At 37.0% G+C, this 21,848-nt stretch overlaps 1 protein-coding gene across 1 annotated transcript in view; it reads right to left on the reverse strand.

Annotated features, from left to right (window-relative positions):
* LOC145983594 (KICSTOR complex protein SZT2-like) overlaps positions 1-21,848 on the reverse strand; it is a 605,385-nt gene that overhangs the window by 392,584 nt on the left and 190,953 nt on the right. The window contains exon 13 of the mRNA XM_083116658.1: positions 16,044-16,313. Coding sequence (XP_082972784.1) covers positions 16,044-16,313 — 270 coding nt within the window. The remainder of the gene's footprint in view (positions 1-16,043; positions 16,314-21,848) is intronic.

Consider the following 21,848-nt stretch of genomic DNA (forward strand, 5'->3'; position numbering starts at 1 on the left):
TGGTTTCGAAAAACAAAATGTCAAATCTGTGCGATATGAAACTAGAATTGCCCCCATTTTTTATATTTTGACAATTGTAACCGATGTACGCTTGAAACAAACATGTAAAATACTTTCACTAACTATCAAAATATACTTCAGTTTGATTTTATTTCAATAAAATAAATATATAAGAACTAAAATTAAAATATTTTTTATTACAATTACATACACGCGTAATTATGGAGTCATTCAGTTCTAATCAAGGTTATTTGTGAAGGGGGATGAGGGAGAATTTTTCCTTCTGATTGCTAATTTTTGACACCTGGGGGGGGGGGGCACTCTCTATATATTTTATATAATATACCGATGCTGGAACAGTAATCACTAGAATCCTCCCGTCTGGGCTAACCCTACTTACAAACTGAATTTGACATGGTTGATGTAAGTGAAAGTTTATTTCCTCTTTTGTTCGTGGATTCGCCTCTGGCCTCAACCTCGCCATTCCTGTCAAAGCAAACAATGTGTTACCCTCGACAAGGGTGAAATCCAAAGAGCAACAGTCATTGGCCTGGCTTTACGATGGGGGCTCCGCAAAACAATTGCGCTCAAGGTTACCAGAAGAGTATTCCCAACGAGCCTAATATTCCAAGGTCTGTGGACCACCCATCCATGTTGATTCAAAAAGTAAGTCACCCAACGGCCGTACCACGCATAATGAACGATCGGAAGAAAGCAAAAACCATACTGAATATAATTCCAGTCCATATGGTTTTGTTTAATTTTATTTTTACCTGCAAAGGATGTTGCGAGGGAAGTTTTCCATTTTCTTCTTCTTTTTGCACAAGTATAGATTTTGAATCGTTTATCTAACCAGCATAAGCAGAAAAGCTAAATAGGCAACGGTAAACTTATTTACTAACAAATTAGTAGTCCGTTGGGATATGAAAGAATTGCATCTTCCATCGTCTGTCCATAAGGGACAATAATATATCTTACATGATCTATGTGTAATGGCACGAGAATTCAATAAATTCAGAACTTGTATTTTTCCGAATATAAAAATGTCTGCCATTACTTTTCCTTGAAAGATCTCTCCTTGAAGCTCTGTTCTCCAAGCTGAGTGACCGATGAGAAGAAAATCCCATCTTGTAGCATTATGAACCATTGTCTAAGAACCAATGACAGATCTTAAATTAAGCCTTCATCTTACACTCTCATTCTGTCTTCTTGAAACTGGATTACGCTAAGAGAGAGTAATTTCCGATTACCTATAAATCTACACATGGATAATCTGTCCGCTATTCATCTCCAATGACATTAGAATGTCAATTATATTTCCCCAAGTTGTAGTAACTATTGCAAACACTGTGTTGCGTCAGCTTATGAAGCCCCCTCCCCAATTCTTAAATCAGCAACCGGACCTATGCCAGAAGGCATAATCTCATGTGATCAAAATATTCGGAAGCATATTAAAATAATATGATGTAAGGTGTCCAAGACAATGTAACCTTTTATTGTGTTAAGAGTAATTCAAATAATAGCCCTACAAGGAAAGAAGATACATGTTTGAGTATCTGAGACTCAAAAGGTGATCGATATGAATATTATGGTTGATTGTAACAAGCCACCAAGGTAATTAAAGTGACTAAGAGAAAGGTTCAATTAAATGTTGGTAGTTAAACATTAAAATTGTAAAGAGGACCAAAAGTTTTCAAACCACATGAACCAGTGGCTAAGTCAGGAATAAATAAATTACCAGGGAGGCCAAGAGGGGACCAGAACGGCAAGTGAAGGTGGGGGGTGGGGCACAAAAATATAGTAAGAAGTCTATTTGTTTTGGCTTCTCTACCCTCATGCAGGAGTGTGGGTTATTTGTAAATACATCCCCGGTGCATTGCAACGTGCCCCAGACGCACGTGAGATGGAAGATAGAGCTCCACATATTCTCGGCCATAGCCACACTGGACATTTTTGCTCCATAGAACTTATTATTTATTTGAATTTAATGTTTCCATATTTTCACAATTGTATTTAATATTCTTCCACTGTTTTTAGTGCAACAACAACATGGCATCCATTTCAAACTAGCTATTTTTTACTTCATTTGGGAGCTATCAGGTGGACCGAAAGGTTACTATAATGGATGCGAATGATAGACGGGAGGGTAGGGTACATTTTTCCATGGGGCGTGAACGTGGCAATCAGACATATTAGCCGATCCATTTTGATTTCCAAGGAGTTCAAGGCAAATAATACGTACATAAAAAACATACTCCGGTTAAGGTGCACCATCATTATTATTGTACACGAGCAAATAAAAAAAATAACGATATTCTTTGTTTCAACAATAATAGGGCAAGTAATTCATATTAAGTTGATATGAGTCAGAAACATTTGTATTGTGAGAGCAGCGAGCAAAGTGGTAAGAATATTAATTTATTGTTGTATCAATACTTTCAAAGTAATAAGAATATACTTCAGAAGGTTCCCTATCAAAGGTTTGTATTGCGAAAGGAGTAAGCACAAGCAAATTTGCTGAATTTAGAGTACATTACTGATCTGCTATCATATCATGAGCTTCCAATCTATGGTAGCAATTACATCCAGGGTTTTCTAAAAGTTACTTCGATCTACGCTGCGAGTTTTGAGTCAAGAAAAGTGTGTGTGTGTGTGGGGGGGGGGGGGCAGACGTGTCTCTGGGAGTTTGTGGCCCACCCTGGCCACCCTTTAGCGTTGCCACTGATACGAATACTACGTACAAACACACTTATTGCTCACCGAGAATACACATAGTTAACATGCTATCATTACCAGAGTGAGGATTTTTAGGGGAAAATTTCATTGGGAAAAGGGAAGGGAAAAGGTGCTAAAATAAGACCCAAAAAGGGGCAAAAAAGGTGCTGATAATTATACTTATTAAAACTTTCCCTCCTATTTTATTAGTCTAAGCTATTCACTCGAAGCTGTGTACACATCACACACATAGGTTGTGTTACAGTTATTCACCAGAGTCGGGGAAAAACACAAAGCTGTTGTACCTTACAACATTAAGCATTTCTAAGTTTTTAAAAGTGAGTTTGTTTCTTTTCGGAGATAAAATATCTTTATATAAGCTGAAGCTTCTCTCTACATCCACAGAAACAAGTGGAGCAAACTTAGCATTCACTCGGAATGGCAACTCTGTGGAAGTGGCAAATTCCACAACATCCGAATTCTTGTCAAGACTAGCCTCAAGTTTGTCTCTGGCAAAACCATCTAAATGCCCCCTCACAGTAGTAAAGATATCCCATTGTTTTTCCTTTTCAACGCCTTGTTCTTCTAAGCTTTTGATGGCTGTCGACAGGTACTTGTAGGAATGTACACAAAAGAGTTCTTTTTGCAAATTATCTATCTTGTCTGGGAGGAGAAGTTGCTGTGCCTTGGAAATTGCACCTGTGTCGGTTGAATCCAGGGAAAGCAAAAACTCCTTAATTTTTTCAAGATTTTCACGTAGAAATGCAGCAAACTCAATCCATGATCCCCAGCGAGTAATGATGGGGAAATGTAGCAGGGGCAGGCAGGTAGTTTCTCTGTAGGCAAGAATGCGACTCGGGGCCTTAAGGAGTATTTTCTTCAGATCAGATATGAACTCATTTACAATGTTGTATTCGTTCCTAATAGATTCAGAAACCCTGTGAAGGGCATGAGCCAAACAGGTTACATGCTTTAACTCAGGGAACAACGGCTTCAATTGGTTAAATGCCGAAAGCATGGAGGGAGCCTGGTCAGTAACTGCAACAACAACTTTTTCGAACTGAATTCCACCGGGCCACAGTTTTTGACAGAAATCCAGAAATGACTGCATCACTGTACTGGCATTGGTTTTCTGCAACTCATACATGTTTAGTATCATGGGCTTAACTTCCTCACCTGTCAGAGAAAAAACCAAAATGTTCAAAACATATCGTTGCATTGAGTCCGTCGTCTCATCCAGAATTACACCTATATCGCAATCTCACACTTTCACCATAATTTTACGAACAGTTTCTTCATACACAGGTTCAATATAGTTTTTCCTTAACGTACTCTCATCGGGCACTGACAACTGTGTGTACTTTTCAAGGAACCCTTTCAAGGCCGAATGGTTCACCTTGTTGAGTGTGTAAAAGATGCACACAAGTCAACATTAAATTCCTTTAAATTTTGGTTCTTGGAAGAACACTGCTCAAATTAATTGCGTAAGAGAGGCTGCCGAGATTTACTTCCTTGCAGATTCTTGTTCTTTTGATGCTTAGAACTGGTAATATGTTACTGGATGCGATCTCTCTGGTGTTTTTCATCTAATGTGATTCCCGTATCACAAACCGTGCATCGAATAACAGTTCCATCACTTTCTATGAACTCGTGCTTAAATTCTTAAACCAGACTGAGAAATCGGGATCTGGGCACTTTTGGCATGGTAATGTACATGCACTAACAGAGTGAAATAGCAGGTAAGGAACTTACATCCACAAACAATATCTGTCCACTGCACACACATGAAACGTGAAACCCACCACTTCAGAAACACATTGTTGCTTCACTGCTTCCAAGACCAAACTGCGTTTCCTACTTCCTTCCATCTTAAAAAAATAACGGCGATCTGGTGCATATCAGTAGCGGTCTTTCCATTGTTGATTTCAAATAGGCAACAATCAAGCACAGTTTAAATACATTCAATTTCAGTTAGTAACAATGTGAAAACATCTTAAAGATGAAAGTGTTGTGAAAAAAGAAAAAACAAATTCAATGATTTCTGAGGAAATATATTTAACAACACCAGTAAAAGGACACAAAAAGGGGAGGAAAAGCGATTAAGAACACGAAAAAGGGGGAAAATAGATAAATGTCCCAGAAAAGGGAGGGAAGGGGAAAGGTTATCAAAAAAGGGGAAAAAAGGTGCTGGAAAATTAGCTCCATTCTCACGTTGAGGCAACATTTCACACACTGAGTCCTTCCAGAGAGGTCTCACTTTCACTACGAAAAAAAGGTGCGCACCTAAAAATCCTAACTCTGATCATTACGCATCGTTCATGCACCAGCAAAGTAGCAAATGCAGTTAAGAAGTGCCATTTTACTTCACAAATTCCGAAAGCAACGTTTCTCCAAAAGTAAATAAAATACCAGAGCATTTCATCAAGTGGCTGTGGTGGCTCAGTCGGTAACGTGTCTGACTACCATGCTAAAGGTCCCGGGTTCGATCCCCGGCCGGTTCAAATCCGGGAACTTTTCTAACGATGGAAGCGGCCCCGGCGCCCACCCAGCGTCGAATAACATGGGTACCTGGGGGGAAACCCTGGGGGGTAAAGGCGGTCAGGGGCGTGATGCTGATCACATCACCCCACTCACGACCGGATCAAGAAAGTGTGGGGCGTTACCCCACATCCCCTATACGCCTTCATGGCGTGGTGCTATGCACAGGGGAACACTTTACCTTTTTTTTACCTTTTTATTTCATCCAAAATTATGCATCACTGGTTTGGATGAAAGAAGATAAAAGAAAGGGACTTCGGTCCCGAGGTATCACCATTTGCGATGAGCATCGTGCCAGGTTGCACAGCATAATTCTCAGCAACACATTAGGCACATTAATACTCTTCACGCTGAAACGTTTCTTCCACACTTTAGTACTGGGCCTTTCTCGACCGTAGTTGATTGATTGATTGGGTTGATGTTTTAAGTCCACTTTATGTACAGTAAGGTTAATCTGGACTGGACCTACAGTTTAAAGTAGGATCGAAATCACTATGTGCATCCAGTGGGTATCGAACCCGGGATTACAAGGCAACGAAGGTACCACTGCGCCATCCGGGAGGCCCTCTCGTCCTTAGTGATAGACAGTTAATTATCAGAAACCATTCACTCAACGAATAGTCTCGTCGGCAAGAGACAGTACAAGACAGTGCACTGTAGTCGAAGGAACGCTGTCAGTAAATAAACACCTCCTTATAACATCATTTTGTTCTGCCTGGAACTCTCCTGGGTAAAACCTCGTTCCTCACATAATTCCACACAGACTCAAAAGGTGACAGCTTCTATCTTGTTACTGTATCCTTCTCTTAATGTACGTACAAAAAAGTAAAAACCCTTCAAGCTTTATTCCTCGAACACTTGTGACAATAGAGTAATGTTGATATCAGTTTGTCTACCACGGCGTTTTCAAAGAAGCCAAACCGGAAAACACGTAAATTCCACAAACTTATAAATTTCAAGATTTGAAGTAAGCTCAAGTTGTAAGTCTGGTAATTTCCAGTTTAATGAGGTAATTTTTAGTCTACGTTTTTCTACTCGTAAATGGTGATATATAACGAAAACTTGTTAATAGGTGAATTTTTTAGTAAATATAAAATTTCTTGAATTGAAAGAACTCTGTATTATCAAATTCTTTTAAAAAAAGAAAAAGTAAAGTGCTCCCCTGTGCTTAGCACCACGCCATGAAGGTTATACACATGTGTGGAGATAACGCCCCACAGTTTCTTGATCCGGTCGTGAGAGGATTCAAATTCTTTGATATACCTATTTTCCCTTCTCCTGTCATTTTTTTTTGTAGATAACAATCAGAATTAATTCCCATCGTGGATCGTTAAGAAAGTACTCGAAGACTCGAACTGATTGATTCAGACTATAATGATTACTCACAACTTCTAAAGGCGCAAACAAAAACTGTCTGATGAATAGACCTCGGATTTTAGGTTTTTAGACTAATATTTTGTTTCCTTTACAGGTATGTAAGAAATAATAAGTTATGTCAGCGTTTCGTTACAAAACGCAACGACTGGTGAAGTTTTATAGGACCTAAAAAAACCTATTTTACTTGCTAAAATCTATTTTAGATTTATGTGCCTAAAACCAGCCTTTTAAGGGTCTTTATATATTTTAAAATGTTTTACAGGATTTTTATGTCACACAGAGGCATTTGCTTTGTTTAGTCACGAAAAACTCAACGACGAACGTGTTGAAACATACTCTCTGTCGATTTCCCTTCCTTCAAGTCCATGGTGATTTTCCAAAGCTCTAAACAAAGCAAAATGTCTGGTGCCACTGTTACCTGTACAGTCCGAAGTGCAAACTTCTGATATGTGTGGTCTTGCTCACTTTCACGTCACTTCGGTGCTTTGTGGCATTCACTGTTTTCAAACTAACATTTCAGCATTGAAGTTTGCACCAATGACTATGTTTTTGTTGAAATATTATTTTCAGCATTTAAGATGATCCTCACAGACAAAATTGCGAAGTTTCACTGTGGATAACATGAAAAAAGATTGTTGCCTAACTATACGGCGAAGAGTGGATTTTAATAGCAAATTTCCAATGGTAACTTCTGCCATCGCCGTAGGGTTAGGCAACACACATAATGTTATATAAGATAGTGCGTATTTCAAGATATAGGTGTCCCGTTTTCATTGCCGGTGACTATACCTAATCAGGATTTTTCAGGAATCTTGAACTATTTTAAGGTTTTCTTAGCTTACTTCAGGACTTTTTGAGCCTAACTTAACATTTTTAGTATGTGTTTGAGGATTTTTAAAACCTAGTTTTGAATTTTCAGAGCCTATTTTAGGTACGTAAAAGCACACTTTTTTAGAACCTAAAAATCCGTGGTCTACTGATGGAAGACCTATCAGATACTAGATTCTTATGTTAACAACTAACGTCATTGTTTATAAGATGGTTCCAGAATCTAAAAGAAACTAAGTTACGACTTGTCACTTCCTCATCAGATTCTCAGACTAAATTTTGCGGCGGTTACATGCGGAAACTTTAACTACTTTCTTTACATTAAATTATATCTCGACTCAGTTGATTAAAATTGGGAAATCAACAAGATTTTTTTTTCTAAATCACTTTGTTTTAAAATAGAGTTTAAACCAATGTTTGAATAAAGCTTTTTTAACCAATGTTCCTTATTTTGTTATCTTGTGTTTTTTTCAATATAATTAAGAGAAAGGAAAATGAAGGAAATAAATTTTCACTTAAATAACAATAAACTGAGACTAGACTGAGTGGGATAAATTCAAGAAATAATCTGAAGGACAAAAAGGAGTAAGCGTAATGGTACTTACAGTCAATGGCATACGCAAAGAGGGCTAAAGGGTCTACAGCCCCCTCCGAAATTTTGAAAAATCAACAATTTCAAATAAAAGCACTAAATAACAAATCATAAATTCTTGACATTTTCATGACCTTTTTTCTCTTTTTCTTAGCATTTATTTAATCGCCCTCTACTTACCTACAGTTGGAAATTAAGAAAATTTACATTGTTGTGTACCTGTATTGTGATTTTATAAAAGATTTGTACAAATATTCAATTTTATCAAATCCCAGTACAGGTATATAACAATGTCACTATACTGTAAAAAATAGCAAAAATTCTTCACAACAAAAATCATTTCTTGACCTTTTCTTGACTTTCTTGACCTACCTGTTGATTTCTTGACTTCTTGACACCCTGTAAAAACTCGGGAAAAGCCAGAGTGGTAAATGCAAGCCTCATAAAATGACCCCCAGTTGCCATTTTTAATAACATTGGGTTCTAAGTTAAGAAAATATCTGAAATTCTCCTTTCCATGTATTATGATATTAATGCATCATACTCGCTATTTTCAATCTGTTATTTACTGATTTCAACATGAAAATACATAATAAACACTCCAGGTCTTGAAAACTTGTGGGATAGTTTAAGCTTTTAATTCTTTGATGGATAACGTAGTGGTAATGTCACCTCCTTGCAATCAAAGGGTCCCGGGTTTTATGCAAGGTGGAGGTACAAGTTGTTAAGATTCCACTTTAAACTGCAAATCTCCAGTCCCGATTAGCCATCTTGTGCATAAACTTTGTTTAAAGACAAAACTCTAGATACAGTGGCGTACCAAGGACTTACGAAATGGGGGCACTTATACATTTTTACAATAGTCAGCCATCATTTTGCCACCTTTTCCTGCTTTGACATTCTTTTTACTGGGCCAAAGGGGGATAATAATCTCCTCCAGCCCCCCATTTTTGGCACGCCACTATATATTTTTTTGGAATTCATGTGATGAGAGTATGTTTGTAAAAGATGCTGTATCATTATACCAAAGAGCACAGAACTTTCTTGTAAAAGTCTGTACTTGTAACACCATACTGTGTGAGAGATTCCCAAAATAAACCAATATCAATTCAGGTAAGCCTAGGAGCAGACTTTCTGGCGTAGTGGTTTTCAGAGCACGCTACGACGCCAGGGGTCCTGGGTTTGGATTCCGGTCTGGTGTTGATTGTTCGTTGTGAGTGTCCCTTCATCAATTTCATAAATCATCACTCATACTCACTGTCTCAATTAGCCAAAAGTGGCAGGAAAGCGACGTAAAATAACCTAGTAATCTCAAATAGGTCTAGGAAAAGCAGGTTTAGGATACTTCCATCATCTTTAATATTGTTCCTTCAAGAAATTAATTCATTTTTGTCATAATCATGGCCATTGTTTCAAAGGAATTTCAAAATATCAGACACAAATTTATATTTTCGGGTGCTTTACCTTGCAAGCATAATGGTGTACTCCAGATGCGCTTGGTTTTCTTTTAATTGTGGTGCGGTGACCAGTTTTTTTTTAAAGAAAAAATAACGTGTAAGTAGGGAGGAATCCAAAATTTTTCTAGCAACATGTTAATACAACCTCAGCGACAACTGTTACCGTTGCATACGGACATTGGATTTTGATTTAGAAACCATTTGTTTTCGTAAATCTGTTTCTCTTCTTTTGAGTTTTGATTGAGTTGGTGTCTTAAGTCCACTTTATTCACAGTCAGGTTAACTGGGACTGGCTAGAATTCCCTAAACCTGGCGGATTTTAAGAAGGAAAGGGACATTTTCTTCTAGCTCCTTCTTTTATTACTTCAAATATAGAGTGATTTTGGGGGAAAATTGTTAAAAATAAGTTGAACTGTTAATTTCATTTTTCAATTGAAGGTGAAGTTACAAGGGAGAGGAGTAAATCTGCATTCAGTACAAAAACATTATTGTGAACACTCGTATGTGAACCGCACGCAACGCCACTGAAATCCAGCTGTACGTACTACTGTTGCCAACTTAGTTTTTTGGAGCAAGGTTTGTCCAAATCACGAATCGCACCAAGTACTTATCTTTTCGTCTGTTACCTAACAGGTCTGTTGTAGTTAAATCCAGCTTTGGCTTTGCAGTCTACCTTTAGTTGCTTCACAGAAATGGATTCCCCGTTTTAGGCGGGATTTAGCTCTATTCTGCCAATCCAATGTGACAACGCTGGTCTGTGCCCCTAAACAGGCATATGAATAACCCCATAGCACACTTGTCTAAAAGTCTTTCCCCGCTCTTCCCTTGCATTGGCACCCTCTCCTCTTGTTACCTCTTCAGGGTAGCGGAACGGCCTCCCTCTTCGCTTTTGTCGGCTGCAATATACACTTCACTGCAAAGCTGTTGGTTAACGTATTTAACAATGTTGTTATTTGCTTGAAATAACTTTTTAATTCTTTTACATTTTGCTGATACCTGCGGTAACACCGGTTACATGCACTGGTATTGGTATTTTCCAGAATGATTTTCTATGAAAAGTAAAAATTCTCGATAGCAGATTTGGCATTTTTTGCAGTTGCAAGTGATCCAAGAAAATGTAAAACAATATTCATACTTCTATTGTGAACATTTGAACATGAGCAGGAAGCTTCTTTCCATCGAATTATTTTGTCTTTTCCTAGGAAATAAGTTTCATCTTCATCCGGTATATCATTCTCATCATCATGATTTGTCTTAGAATTAGTATAATGTTCTCACTCAGTAACATGATATTCTACATCATGATCTGATTTGGAGTCTATTATTCATCTTAAAGCACTTCAGATGAATTAGGTTCGAAATGTCCTCCAACAGCCACTGTATATGCCCCTGCTGTCTTTCATACTACGAGCTTTTGAACGATTACTTAGAAAAATTAAACATTCACTTTAAAACACGATCACACAACACAGATCAAGTAAAAACTGTTAAAATATTTCACTCACAAAGCACAGTAAGCAAAAGTTCTAAAAAAATGAACAACAAAAAATCACATACTTAACTAGGCACGTGGGGGTAAATTTGACCCCCATCAACTTTGGAACAGCTTCACCTTGCTGCAATTACACAAACAATGAAGGAAATGACATCGACAGTTGAATCAGACTGTTTTAGGAAGGTACTAGATAAGCTAGCACCGGAGGCAACCAACAAGTGTTTGGGCATTAAGAAATGCCTACCTGGGGGTAAAATGTACCCCCTTGCACCTAGTTAAGGGTTAAGGGTGTGGCGTACTCAAGTAAATACAGTGCATGTGTATACTTTCATATGTTGATCATTTCTGGCATTTTCAAACCTTTGTATAGACTATAGTTTTCAGCTTTGTGCACGAAACTTACAGGAGCATTATGTACTTGCACTATAATTTGACAATAAAATTATCAAAATATGTTGCACGATTTAGGAGGCAGATGGGCAGAGAGGGATAAATCATCTACTTAATGGCCATGATAACTACTGTAACTTTAGATTCATTTAGATATTATTTCTACAGCTAGAAAACTTGTGATCAAAATTGGACAATGTGTTTCAAGATGGTGGATGAAAAACTGATTTTCCCATGCTCTACATTTTTTTTTCCAAAACTGTCTAGAATACATTTTCAGAGAATAAGGAATTAAATTCAGTAATTTTAGAGATTTCATCGGTCCACAATTCTGCAGTAAACTTTTGAAACAATATTTCATTGTTTAGGAGAGGAGTGGTGGTAAAATCACAAACGTATTTATAATAACTGCCATAAATGTAAAGCTTTTGAGTTGCAATTTTTACAGTTGCAAGATAACTTGAAGGATTGGTCTCTCATTGCATTTGAGAAAAATTGGTTAAAGATAGTGGATGACAGACAGAATTAACATGTCTTGTGAGAGCTTTAAATTATGCTAATATTTGAGTAGATTACATACTCATAGATTAAAAAACACAAGTCTCAGCATTACTTGAGCTTTAAGTTTTTAATAAAAACTCTGTAATATAATGTGTTTTTTAGGAAGCGTGGGGGTAAGTCACCAATTTTGATACCACAATAACTGTAGCAAATTTAGAGGTTTTCAGCTGAAATTAATCACAACTAGATACACCTCGGAAATGATTTTATTTTGCATTTGCATTTGCTCAAAGAATGTCAAGATGGTGGATGAAAAATGAATCTTTCACATGCTGAGGTAGATTCCAAATTCTGATAACATTTTCAAATCTCTGCCTAAACTACATTTTTAGAGATTAAGAAAAGAGACTCTTTTAAGAATTTTAGGGCATCTCTTAACCTTTAAACTGCTGGGAGGGTTTACAGAAATAACCCCTGTTTTGCTGAAGCTTTTCCGCGCAAATTTTAAATTTGTACACTTATTTCGGAAAAACGTTATAACTTGTAGACTATTGGACCAACCTGCTTCGGGTAAGTTTTGTTTTCAAGCTAAGACACCAGGGCATGCAACTGTGTAAAATTCAGAACGCCAAAGTGAAAAAGACGGGCTGGGGTGGGCTGTGCCCCCCCCAAATTTCCATGAAAAAATAATAAAAATCTGGACTTCGCCCCATCTTTCCCCACTCCTATAGGAAAAGGACACAAACTTTAGCTTTCTTTTTATAGTATGGACCTTCCGTAATGAAATGAAAGTTGTTTCATGTTCCTAGCTGGCACACAACATGTACGCCAGGCAGGTTTACCAAATGTAACTCCTGATTCGCAGAGGCTTTTCTGCGCGATTTTTAAATTTTATTTTGGAAAAACATTATAACTCGTAGACTATTGGACCAATCTGCTTTGGGTAAGTTTTGTTTTCAAGCTAAGACAACAGGGCATGCAACTGTGTACAATTCAGAATGCCAAAGTGAAAATATGGGGTAATGTGGGCCTATGGGAAAAGGACGCAAACTTTAGCTATCTTTTCATAGGATGGACCTTTCATAATGAAATGAAAGTTGTTTCATGTTCCCAGCTGGCACACAAAATGTAATTTGAGCCAATATGTTGAAGTCTGCATGTACAGCTCGAAAAACAAGGTTAACAAGGACTCGAACACGTGACGTGGACGTGTTGAAAGGATGAAAAAGTGCTCCAACCTTGACGAAAGCTTTTCCCAGAAAGCCTGTTAGTGTTTCCACCACAATATCAAATTATCAAGGTGCAAATAGCATGGGAATATTACCTAATTCGTCTTGTCATATATATGTGACAACGGCGACAAGAGCCATACTTTGTGTGACACATATATGTGACAATGGCGTTTTAAAGGTTTAGCCAGAGGTTCCCAAACTTTTTCATTTCATGGCACCCTTAGTGTTTCAAGATTTTCCCACGGCACCCAAGTCAGAATGTAGGCCTATCTTGCGCTTGAAATGCTCTGTCAGTGTAGTTAGGTTGCTTGCCTTAAGTTAAAAAATAAACATATATTTCAAATTAAGAAACATTTTGTGTGTAAAAAGTACTAAATAAGCACATATTTGGAACAATCACATTATTGATTAAATTTCAGTGAAAATATTGGAACATTTTTGTGGCACCCCTGTAAGCCAGCCACACACTTTGGGAACCATTAACTTAAACTATAGTTTGACAATAAATGTTTTGAAATATAGTGCATGTTTGGCAAATGTTGGGAAACAAATTGGGGGTCACTAATGATATGACCATGGAAAATGCCATTTTGATAGCAGTCAGATATTTTGGAGGATGGATAAGGTATTCCATTTGGATGAAATCAGCCAGACAATTAAATATGGCAGATTTATAACTTGGCATGGTTAATACATGGAGGAGGTATTTATGCTTGAAAAATCTAGAAAAAAAATGTGAAAACACAACTGTGATAAACTGTGAACAAACTGTATTGAAGCACATTTAAAACCTTGTGTTTATTTTTAGATTATTTAATGGCCTATGACAGCTTATAAGGAAATGAAATAAATGAGATCAAAAATGAGTTTGTACTGTAGCATAATTCATTCCAACATTGGCACAACACCGAATTCACAAAATAATTTGTTTCATAAACTGAAGTTCACAATGGAATATTCACTAATAGTATTAACTAAAAATGTGCTGCATCTTGAAAAACATATACTTTAACATGCTTAAATTTGAGTATCATTACAGGAGAAAGAAGGTAGCAGCAAACCTGATTGATAAAATTAAAAGTCCGTAAAAAGTTACAGTTATTGCTTCTTTCTGGGAAGAAAGGTTCCAGCACTATTCAAGTTGATTTGTTATGTTACCATGTTGTTTGTTAATGTGTTCATGATAACAACTACTCAAAATTTTGTTATGTACATAAACTCCAAGTATATACACAAGCACATATGCATTTCTCTTGTTTGATTGATCTGGTTTATTTTACTTCACTTTTCTGCCGTTTTTGGCTGATTGTGAAAATGAGAATTGAGTGATATGATGAAATCAGCAAGAAACACCCATGTCCAGGCTGTGATTTGAACCCAGGACCTCTGGCATTATAGGCATTTATCTTATTAAAAAAATATATTAGTCCTCACCAGTAATAAGGTGCCAGCATGGAGAACTATTGTGTACTGCTAGGGGAATATAATCAAATTGTTGGACAATTTGGAGGTTGTTGTTTTTTTTTTAAAAAAAAAGATTGATAAAATGCCAACCCTGATATATATCTTGTTCTCAGTTATGGGTGCCTCACCACTTGGTAACAGTGTGGCCACTTTCTTTTCCACCAGGAATTCCACCCTTCCATATGCCTGCACAAAATCTGCATATATATCGTTGACACTTGGGTGTCTTGAGAAAGGGTCACCCCTTACACTATATATTATTCTTCATGTTCACAATCTTTTCTTTTCTTGGCCCATGAATAAATTAAATATAGTAATACCATATTTATGTGTGTATAATGCATGTGCGTGTATAATGCGCACCCTGGTTTTTGATGCGGAAAAGCAACAAACAATTATATCTCATGTATAATGTGCAGTACAATTCAGGTTCAAGATATGGCTTTCTTAGTTGTAAGTTATAAAGCTGTTGCTATGCTGATCAAGATCAAATTACATCATACCTAATCTATAGCCCCATCTAGTTTGCTGCACTTTTTGACACTAGGTGTAGTGCAGGTGTATCCCAGTATCGAGCTGGTGTAAGGAAGTGACGTTCAACCAAGTAGATGGATAGTGGTGTTCAAGTTCAGAAGATTCAACAAATGCCTGTCTACTGCTTTAAATGTTCATTTGATTAGTTAGCATGCACCACATGACCATACACCATACATTACACTGCTCCAGAACATAGTGCAAATGGTGCAGACATCAAATACACTACTTGACGCCAAATCAACGAAGTAGACGAGTCAGTGTTGCTCCATGTAACCAACTAGATGCACAAGTGCAGAGAGAGTTAAAAAATGCAGCAGACTAGACTGGGCTAATGCTATGTGGATCAAAAGGAGAATATCATCTTGTGTATGCAGTCACCAACCCATGTCACCTCATCCCCTTTTCCTTCACTGTGTTTAGCATCCCAAAGTTTTCATTTCTGTAACCACCTTGTTTATTCCATAGTAGAAGAAAGTGAGATCAAAATTATGTTATGGATTTGCAGAACTCAGGTAGTTTTTTTTCTATTGCCTCTTACCTGATAAATACCACTGACACACATCCCATGTGATGGAAGGTGCATGCTAATTCTGCCAGAACAGCAGTGTCACAAAAAGTTCCATTACAAAGTGAAAAATCATGGAAAATAGCCATTTTGCTGTTGTAGCGTTTCATTAAAAAATATTATTACTAAAGAAATCCAACCTGGTAATTTGTATTTGCGCCTGTTGATATATATATATATGTATTATACCCAGTGACAGTGAAAACATGCATGGTTTTAAAGTTGGCTGTCCGAATTATTCTGTGCATAATCAACACCACAGTTTTTGGGGGCAAAAATTTTGGAAAAAAAGTGTGCATTATACATAAGTAAATATGGTAACATGTTTGCACCAGTAGTAGTGAAATCTTACCCAAAAATCAGCTTCACAAAACAAATGTTTTCAATCAAAACAAAAGAACTCCAAACTTTCAGCATGGAATACAATGTTGCAGCTGCCTGGCGGCACTGAACTATCTGAAAACGTCCACTTGAATTGGCTCGATGCAAATGACGAGGTAAAGGATGATCATGTTGCAAAACCAATCCAATCCTATGAGTATGAAGCCACTTCTGCCAAACTGTAGGTTCCAAGAGACATACTGGTTTCCAGAATGTTGCAAACTGTGGATGGGCAAAATCACTGAAAATAGAAAAGAATAAGAAAGAAGTATTACATATACTGTACACAGAGTCTCATATACAGACAAGTGAAATGTTCCATACAAGGACTCAAAGTGCCATCACATGTATGAAGTTCAAACATGTGCAGACTGGCTGACATGAATACAAAATGTGAAATAGTGAATTACTGTGAAGTACTAGAGTAAAAAAACTCCCGATGGGTATGAAATGAAGATAATGTATTCTGCAAATGAAACTTTGTATATATTGCGTACTTAACAGACAAAATATTTGCTGATAGGTACCAAAATGTTGAAAAAGACATATTGTATGTATGTTATTTTATGCACAGGTTGGTTAATTGGGAATGAAACTAGTTTCTAATAGGTTCCAAACCACTGCATTTTGTTCCAACCAGAATTCAAAATTTGGACTTTTTGATTACAAGAAATCAGAATAATCAATATGTAGGGTGTCTACCAAAATAACAAATTCAAAATTCTTGACTTTTCATTACTTTTTTCGTAAAGTGCTTCCCTGTGCCTTGCAGCACACAATGAAGGAGTATAAGGGGTGTGGAATTAGGGCCCCACACTTTCTTGATCATAGCTGAAAGTGGGGTGATGTGATCAGCACCATGCCCCTGGCTGCCTTTACCCCCCTGAATTTCCTCCAGGTACCCACTTTATACAAAGCTGGGTGGGCATCAGAGCCACTTGAACAGGTGGAAAAAATCTCAGTTCTCCCCCACCACTTTTTTTTAACCTTTATTTATTCGAACCCTACTTAAGTAAAGTTTGAAATTAATTGAAGTTATATTTAAGAAGAGAATTAGACTTGCTTTATCTATTAATGCATCCTAGACTGCACTGGCAGACTAGCAAGGCTCTGGCATCTGGACTTTCAGCCAGTGTAATTCTATTTGGGACTCAGGTTTCATTCCTATATATTTGTTGATTGTCCCTCCATCCATCTTATCTTACCACCATTCATCCTCATCTTTGTGATTAGCCAGACAGAAAAATTAAGTAAAATAAACTAAATCAATCAATCAGTCAGTCATTGTGATAGCAAAAAATCTTGACCACAAATATAATTTCTTGACTTCTTATTGACAACTTGGCCTACTTTTTTATTTCTTTACTTTTTCTTGACTGCTATGCTACAGGAAGGTCAGCAAGAAAAAATCATCTAAACAAGACCAGACCAGCATGTGTTGTGCTTCAATGTGAGGATAGTTGGGGAACATACCACCTACACCTATAACTAATGATGGGCATTAGTGAACAAATATTAGTTGATTATTAAAACCATTGAAAAACCTTCTACTAATGAAAATTAGTCAAATTAGTAATTCGACTAATATAAGTTGAATTAGTCATTTTACTAATTTTAGTCAAATTAGTTGCTCGACTAATATTAGTCAAATTAGTTATTCAACTGATATTAGTTGAATTAGTCGGCAATGACTAATTTCAGTCGAACCATCAGTCAACTACATTTACGACTAATTTCAGTCAAAACCGAACACGACTCATTCCAATTCCAAACAAACCATCGACTACTGAAGTGGAGGGCTTATTGTTAAGAAGTGAAGCAGGAGGGTATTTCTTGGAAAAGTCAGTGACTGGAAAATTCCATCGCACGGTACTGCACCACAGCTTCCACATGGAAAGGGAAGGCTACCCCTGCTGTGACATCACCCCTCTACCTCCATGGGGTGATGGCTGTGCTCATTCATGTCACTATTTTTGTTTACACTGCTGTACTCTCTCAAGGGATATGCATTCAGACTTCCCAGAGTTTCTTGGAATTCACAGGCCAGTGACCATTCCTAGGTTGTTCCAAGAAACACATCGCAATATTTAATTTGCACAACTATCCATTTCTGGCCTTCAGATAGAGTAGAGATTTTGTGTTAATAGGATTGTACTGTAATGAAAATATTCTTAAACTTAAAAACCCAGTACAAGATAAAACTATAGTTTAAAATCCACCAGCTCTCATGCAAGGTAAGGGAAAATTAATTTAATTACAAATAAACACTAATTATGTTCGTGGGGCAAATACTAAAATTTACACTGTGCAGTACGATCTCAAACATGCTGCAGTTGCTATAATATGTTGATTTCCACTTATTCTCTCCTGAGGTACAAATTTGCCAGCAACATTGGTGGCTGAGCGTGCTGAGAGATCTATTCACATTCTCACCACTGACGGCTCTAGGTTCGATTCCTGGAATGGACATGCATGTTCCTTTGTAAGTTTCCACTCATTAATTTCTTGTAATCACCATTTATTCTCATTGTCCTGATTAACCTAAAGAGGCAGAAAATGTGACATAAAATGAGGAAAATAGTATAAAGAAAGATAGAGGATATGTCACTGGAGAAACTTGATAAATAATTCTCAGGTATGTATTTACCTCTCTGTACTAAAATTCCAATTGAGATGAGTAACATTCTTTCAAATTCTTCCCTTATCAATATTTCTACACAAAATAAGCATATTTACATTATGATGTTGCTTGTAAACCTTGTTTTCATACAGGGAAGTAATCATTAGTTGAAAAGGCTGCATTGAAGCCCCCTACTATTTGAATTTGTATCTTTGTTATGTATCATCCCTTTTCTGCCATTTATGGGTAATCATGACAATGAGGATGAGTGATGATTACAAAATTGGTCAATGAACACTCACAAAGAACACCCATGTCCAGCTCTGTATTCAATGGAGCAATTTCACCCCTCAAACTCTGAAATGTTTTCATGTGAAGCTGCAAAAACCTATGAAAATATGATTCTTCACATTTTGCAAGAAATTCGATTTTGTCCTTCCATTAATGAATGGGTTGTTCGCAGAGAGAGACAGGCTCTATGATTTCTGCAGTCTGCAATATTTGGTAATTTTAATTTTATAACCATTGAGGCAAGTCTACCAGACATCCCGATTTAGTCCAGTCCACTGTTTCTAATTCCAGTCCTGAGTTTCTTCAAACTGCAGTCATGGTTAAAAAATATAAGTTTTCTTGGTTAACTTACATTCAGGCATATTCATCATTACACGTATTATTGCTAATACATATTATTTAATTTAAAAATATACATAGAAATATAGAAATATCACGTTTGCTCAGTGATATTGGTAAACAGTAGTGGTGATTGGGTTGAGTCCGTATTTCCCAACACACTAGTAAATTTTCTCAGGTGTAATATTTTGACTATAATGCACAATTGAATAACAACTAATGTTTTACTTTTCTTTTTCAGATCGGAAAAATGTTTGTTAACTGTCACAAAGAAATGATGTGCTACATCAATTTAGACTATTAAATTTTAACATATTCACAAGTATTCCGTGCATTCTAATCTAACACCAAAAGCAGTTTACATAGTAAACTGTGGCCAGAATTTTTTGTTTTTTAAAAAAAAGCTTCACATAATGGTCGCACCCCAGTAAAAAATTGGCATAAAATCTGTGACGAATATGTGGTAAAATACAATGAGGTGGCCCCCATGCTCCCTAATTCCCACCACTGTTGGTTAAAGAAAAATAAAGGAAATTTGAGAACATTATTAATTTGTGGAATACAGTACTATTAGAATTCTTCTAAGAATTGAATGTAAACAATAAGCACCAAGCTATATGATGTATGTAAGAGACTGTGTTGCTGCCGCTTTGTTGGGTCAGGGGTGTCTACAGGTGAGTTGAATTTATTCCATTACTTTGGACCATAATATAGCACCTGTATAATTGTATGTCTCGCTGTAATACTACCATAATGTTAGCAGTCACATCTGATAATCCAATCATATCTTTTCTTTGTTCGACACTTTTGGATCAGCCTTCTCGCTCCCCTCCTCCCTTCCCTCACAAGCATACACATGCTCACAAATATCCTGTGTACTGGCCTACCTATGTCTGTACTCTGTCTCGGCTATCTTTAGAGCAAGCGAATGAAAACGATCCTCTGCACAAGTAGCGACACGAGACGTCTCTGCCAATGAATGGGGGGGGGGGGGGGTGACTGCAGTTACCAGCATTTGCAGGAGCGTGTACTGCTTCCATCTGCCCACTCAATTCCTTGGCCCCCTTCTCTGCTGCTATGCACGGCCTTGCTCCAGAGATCAATGCTCCAGAGATCAACACAACATAGTATATTCCAGGATTTGAAGCCAGAACATTTGGTGGTGACATCTTGAGTCCCAGATTCAATTCTCTGTGGACCCATATATTTTATATTATACAGTAGTTTGTATCTTAGAACTGTAGATTCAGTCCCATTTAGCCTACCTCAGCATAACTTGGAGTTGAGAAATTTCAAAATAATAAAAAAATACATAGTTCGACTAATATTATTTGGAAAAGAAGTCAATTAAAAGTTTGACTAATATTAGCCAAACAACTACTTCAACTAATATTAGTCACTGCCAACTAATTTGACTAATATTAATCAAATGACTATTAGTTGTTGTACCTTGTTACATTTGTACTTGGCACATAGTCTGAAGAAGACCTTGCTAGAAGGTTCAAACGTTACGTTTAGTTTATGTTTTTATAATAAAATAAATGTCTGCCTTGGTCAGCATATTGAGTTCTTCATATCATGGAAACAAGGCTTAATGGTGTTATAACTAATTTAACTAATTTTAGTCAAATGACTAATTCAACTAATATTAGTTGAACAATTACTTTGACCATAGGTCTTTTACACACTTATGGCTGCCGGTCCTCATTCTGGCAAGGGAAGTGGGGAGCAGGGATTATGCTGCAGACCAACCAAACAACAGCGATGGTGCCAATAGTTACGACACGGTGGTAGAAAGTACTACATGTTCCTCATTCTACTAGTTGCTGCGTTTCTTATCATGCTGGATTGGTTGCTTCCCCGCTCCCCACTTCCCTTGTCAGCATTAGGATCAGCCGCTGTAACAGTAGAAAAGACCATTAATCTTAATCAAATGACTACTTCAACTAATATTAGTCAAATGACTAATTTGACTAATATTAGTCAAAAAAGTAGTACACTATTTCTTTCCGACTAATTAGTCGATATTTTGTTTCAACTAATATTAGCCCACTCAATTCAAAACAAGAAATGATGTTTGCACACTAATGACTAATTAGTCGATGGTACTCATCACTACCTACATCCTTCAGCTGAAGTTAGACACATTTGATAACCTTCCAATAATTACTGGATTAATTCTGGTGTGTTGGTAATTTAACATACTTACAATGGAAATTTGAAAGACAGAATGCACACAATTTACACCATACTTTGAATTTTCAAGTCATAACTTTTGGTGTAAAATGAGTGAGCTTGTGAGTGAGATTTTGTCTGCAACTGTGGATGGGAAGATATCCTGTAAGACTGACTGGTGTTGAGTTGGAAAGCTGCAATAGGGTATAAAATGGCATTTTGGTGTTAAAATGTTGAGTAAAATTCCAAATTTGATTTCAAAACTATACTTATAGAAACTACACTTTTTCCTTGAAATTGACAAGGTGTGAATTTCATGGTCTGGAAGAGAATGCTGTGTGTCACTCTGAT

This window comes from Lepisma saccharinum, chromosome 2 (assembly GCF_977018435.1).
Source record: "Lepisma saccharinum chromosome 2, izLepSacc3.1, whole genome shotgun sequence".
NCBI lineage: Eukaryota > Metazoa > Arthropoda > Insecta > Zygentoma > Lepismatidae > Lepisma > Lepisma saccharinum.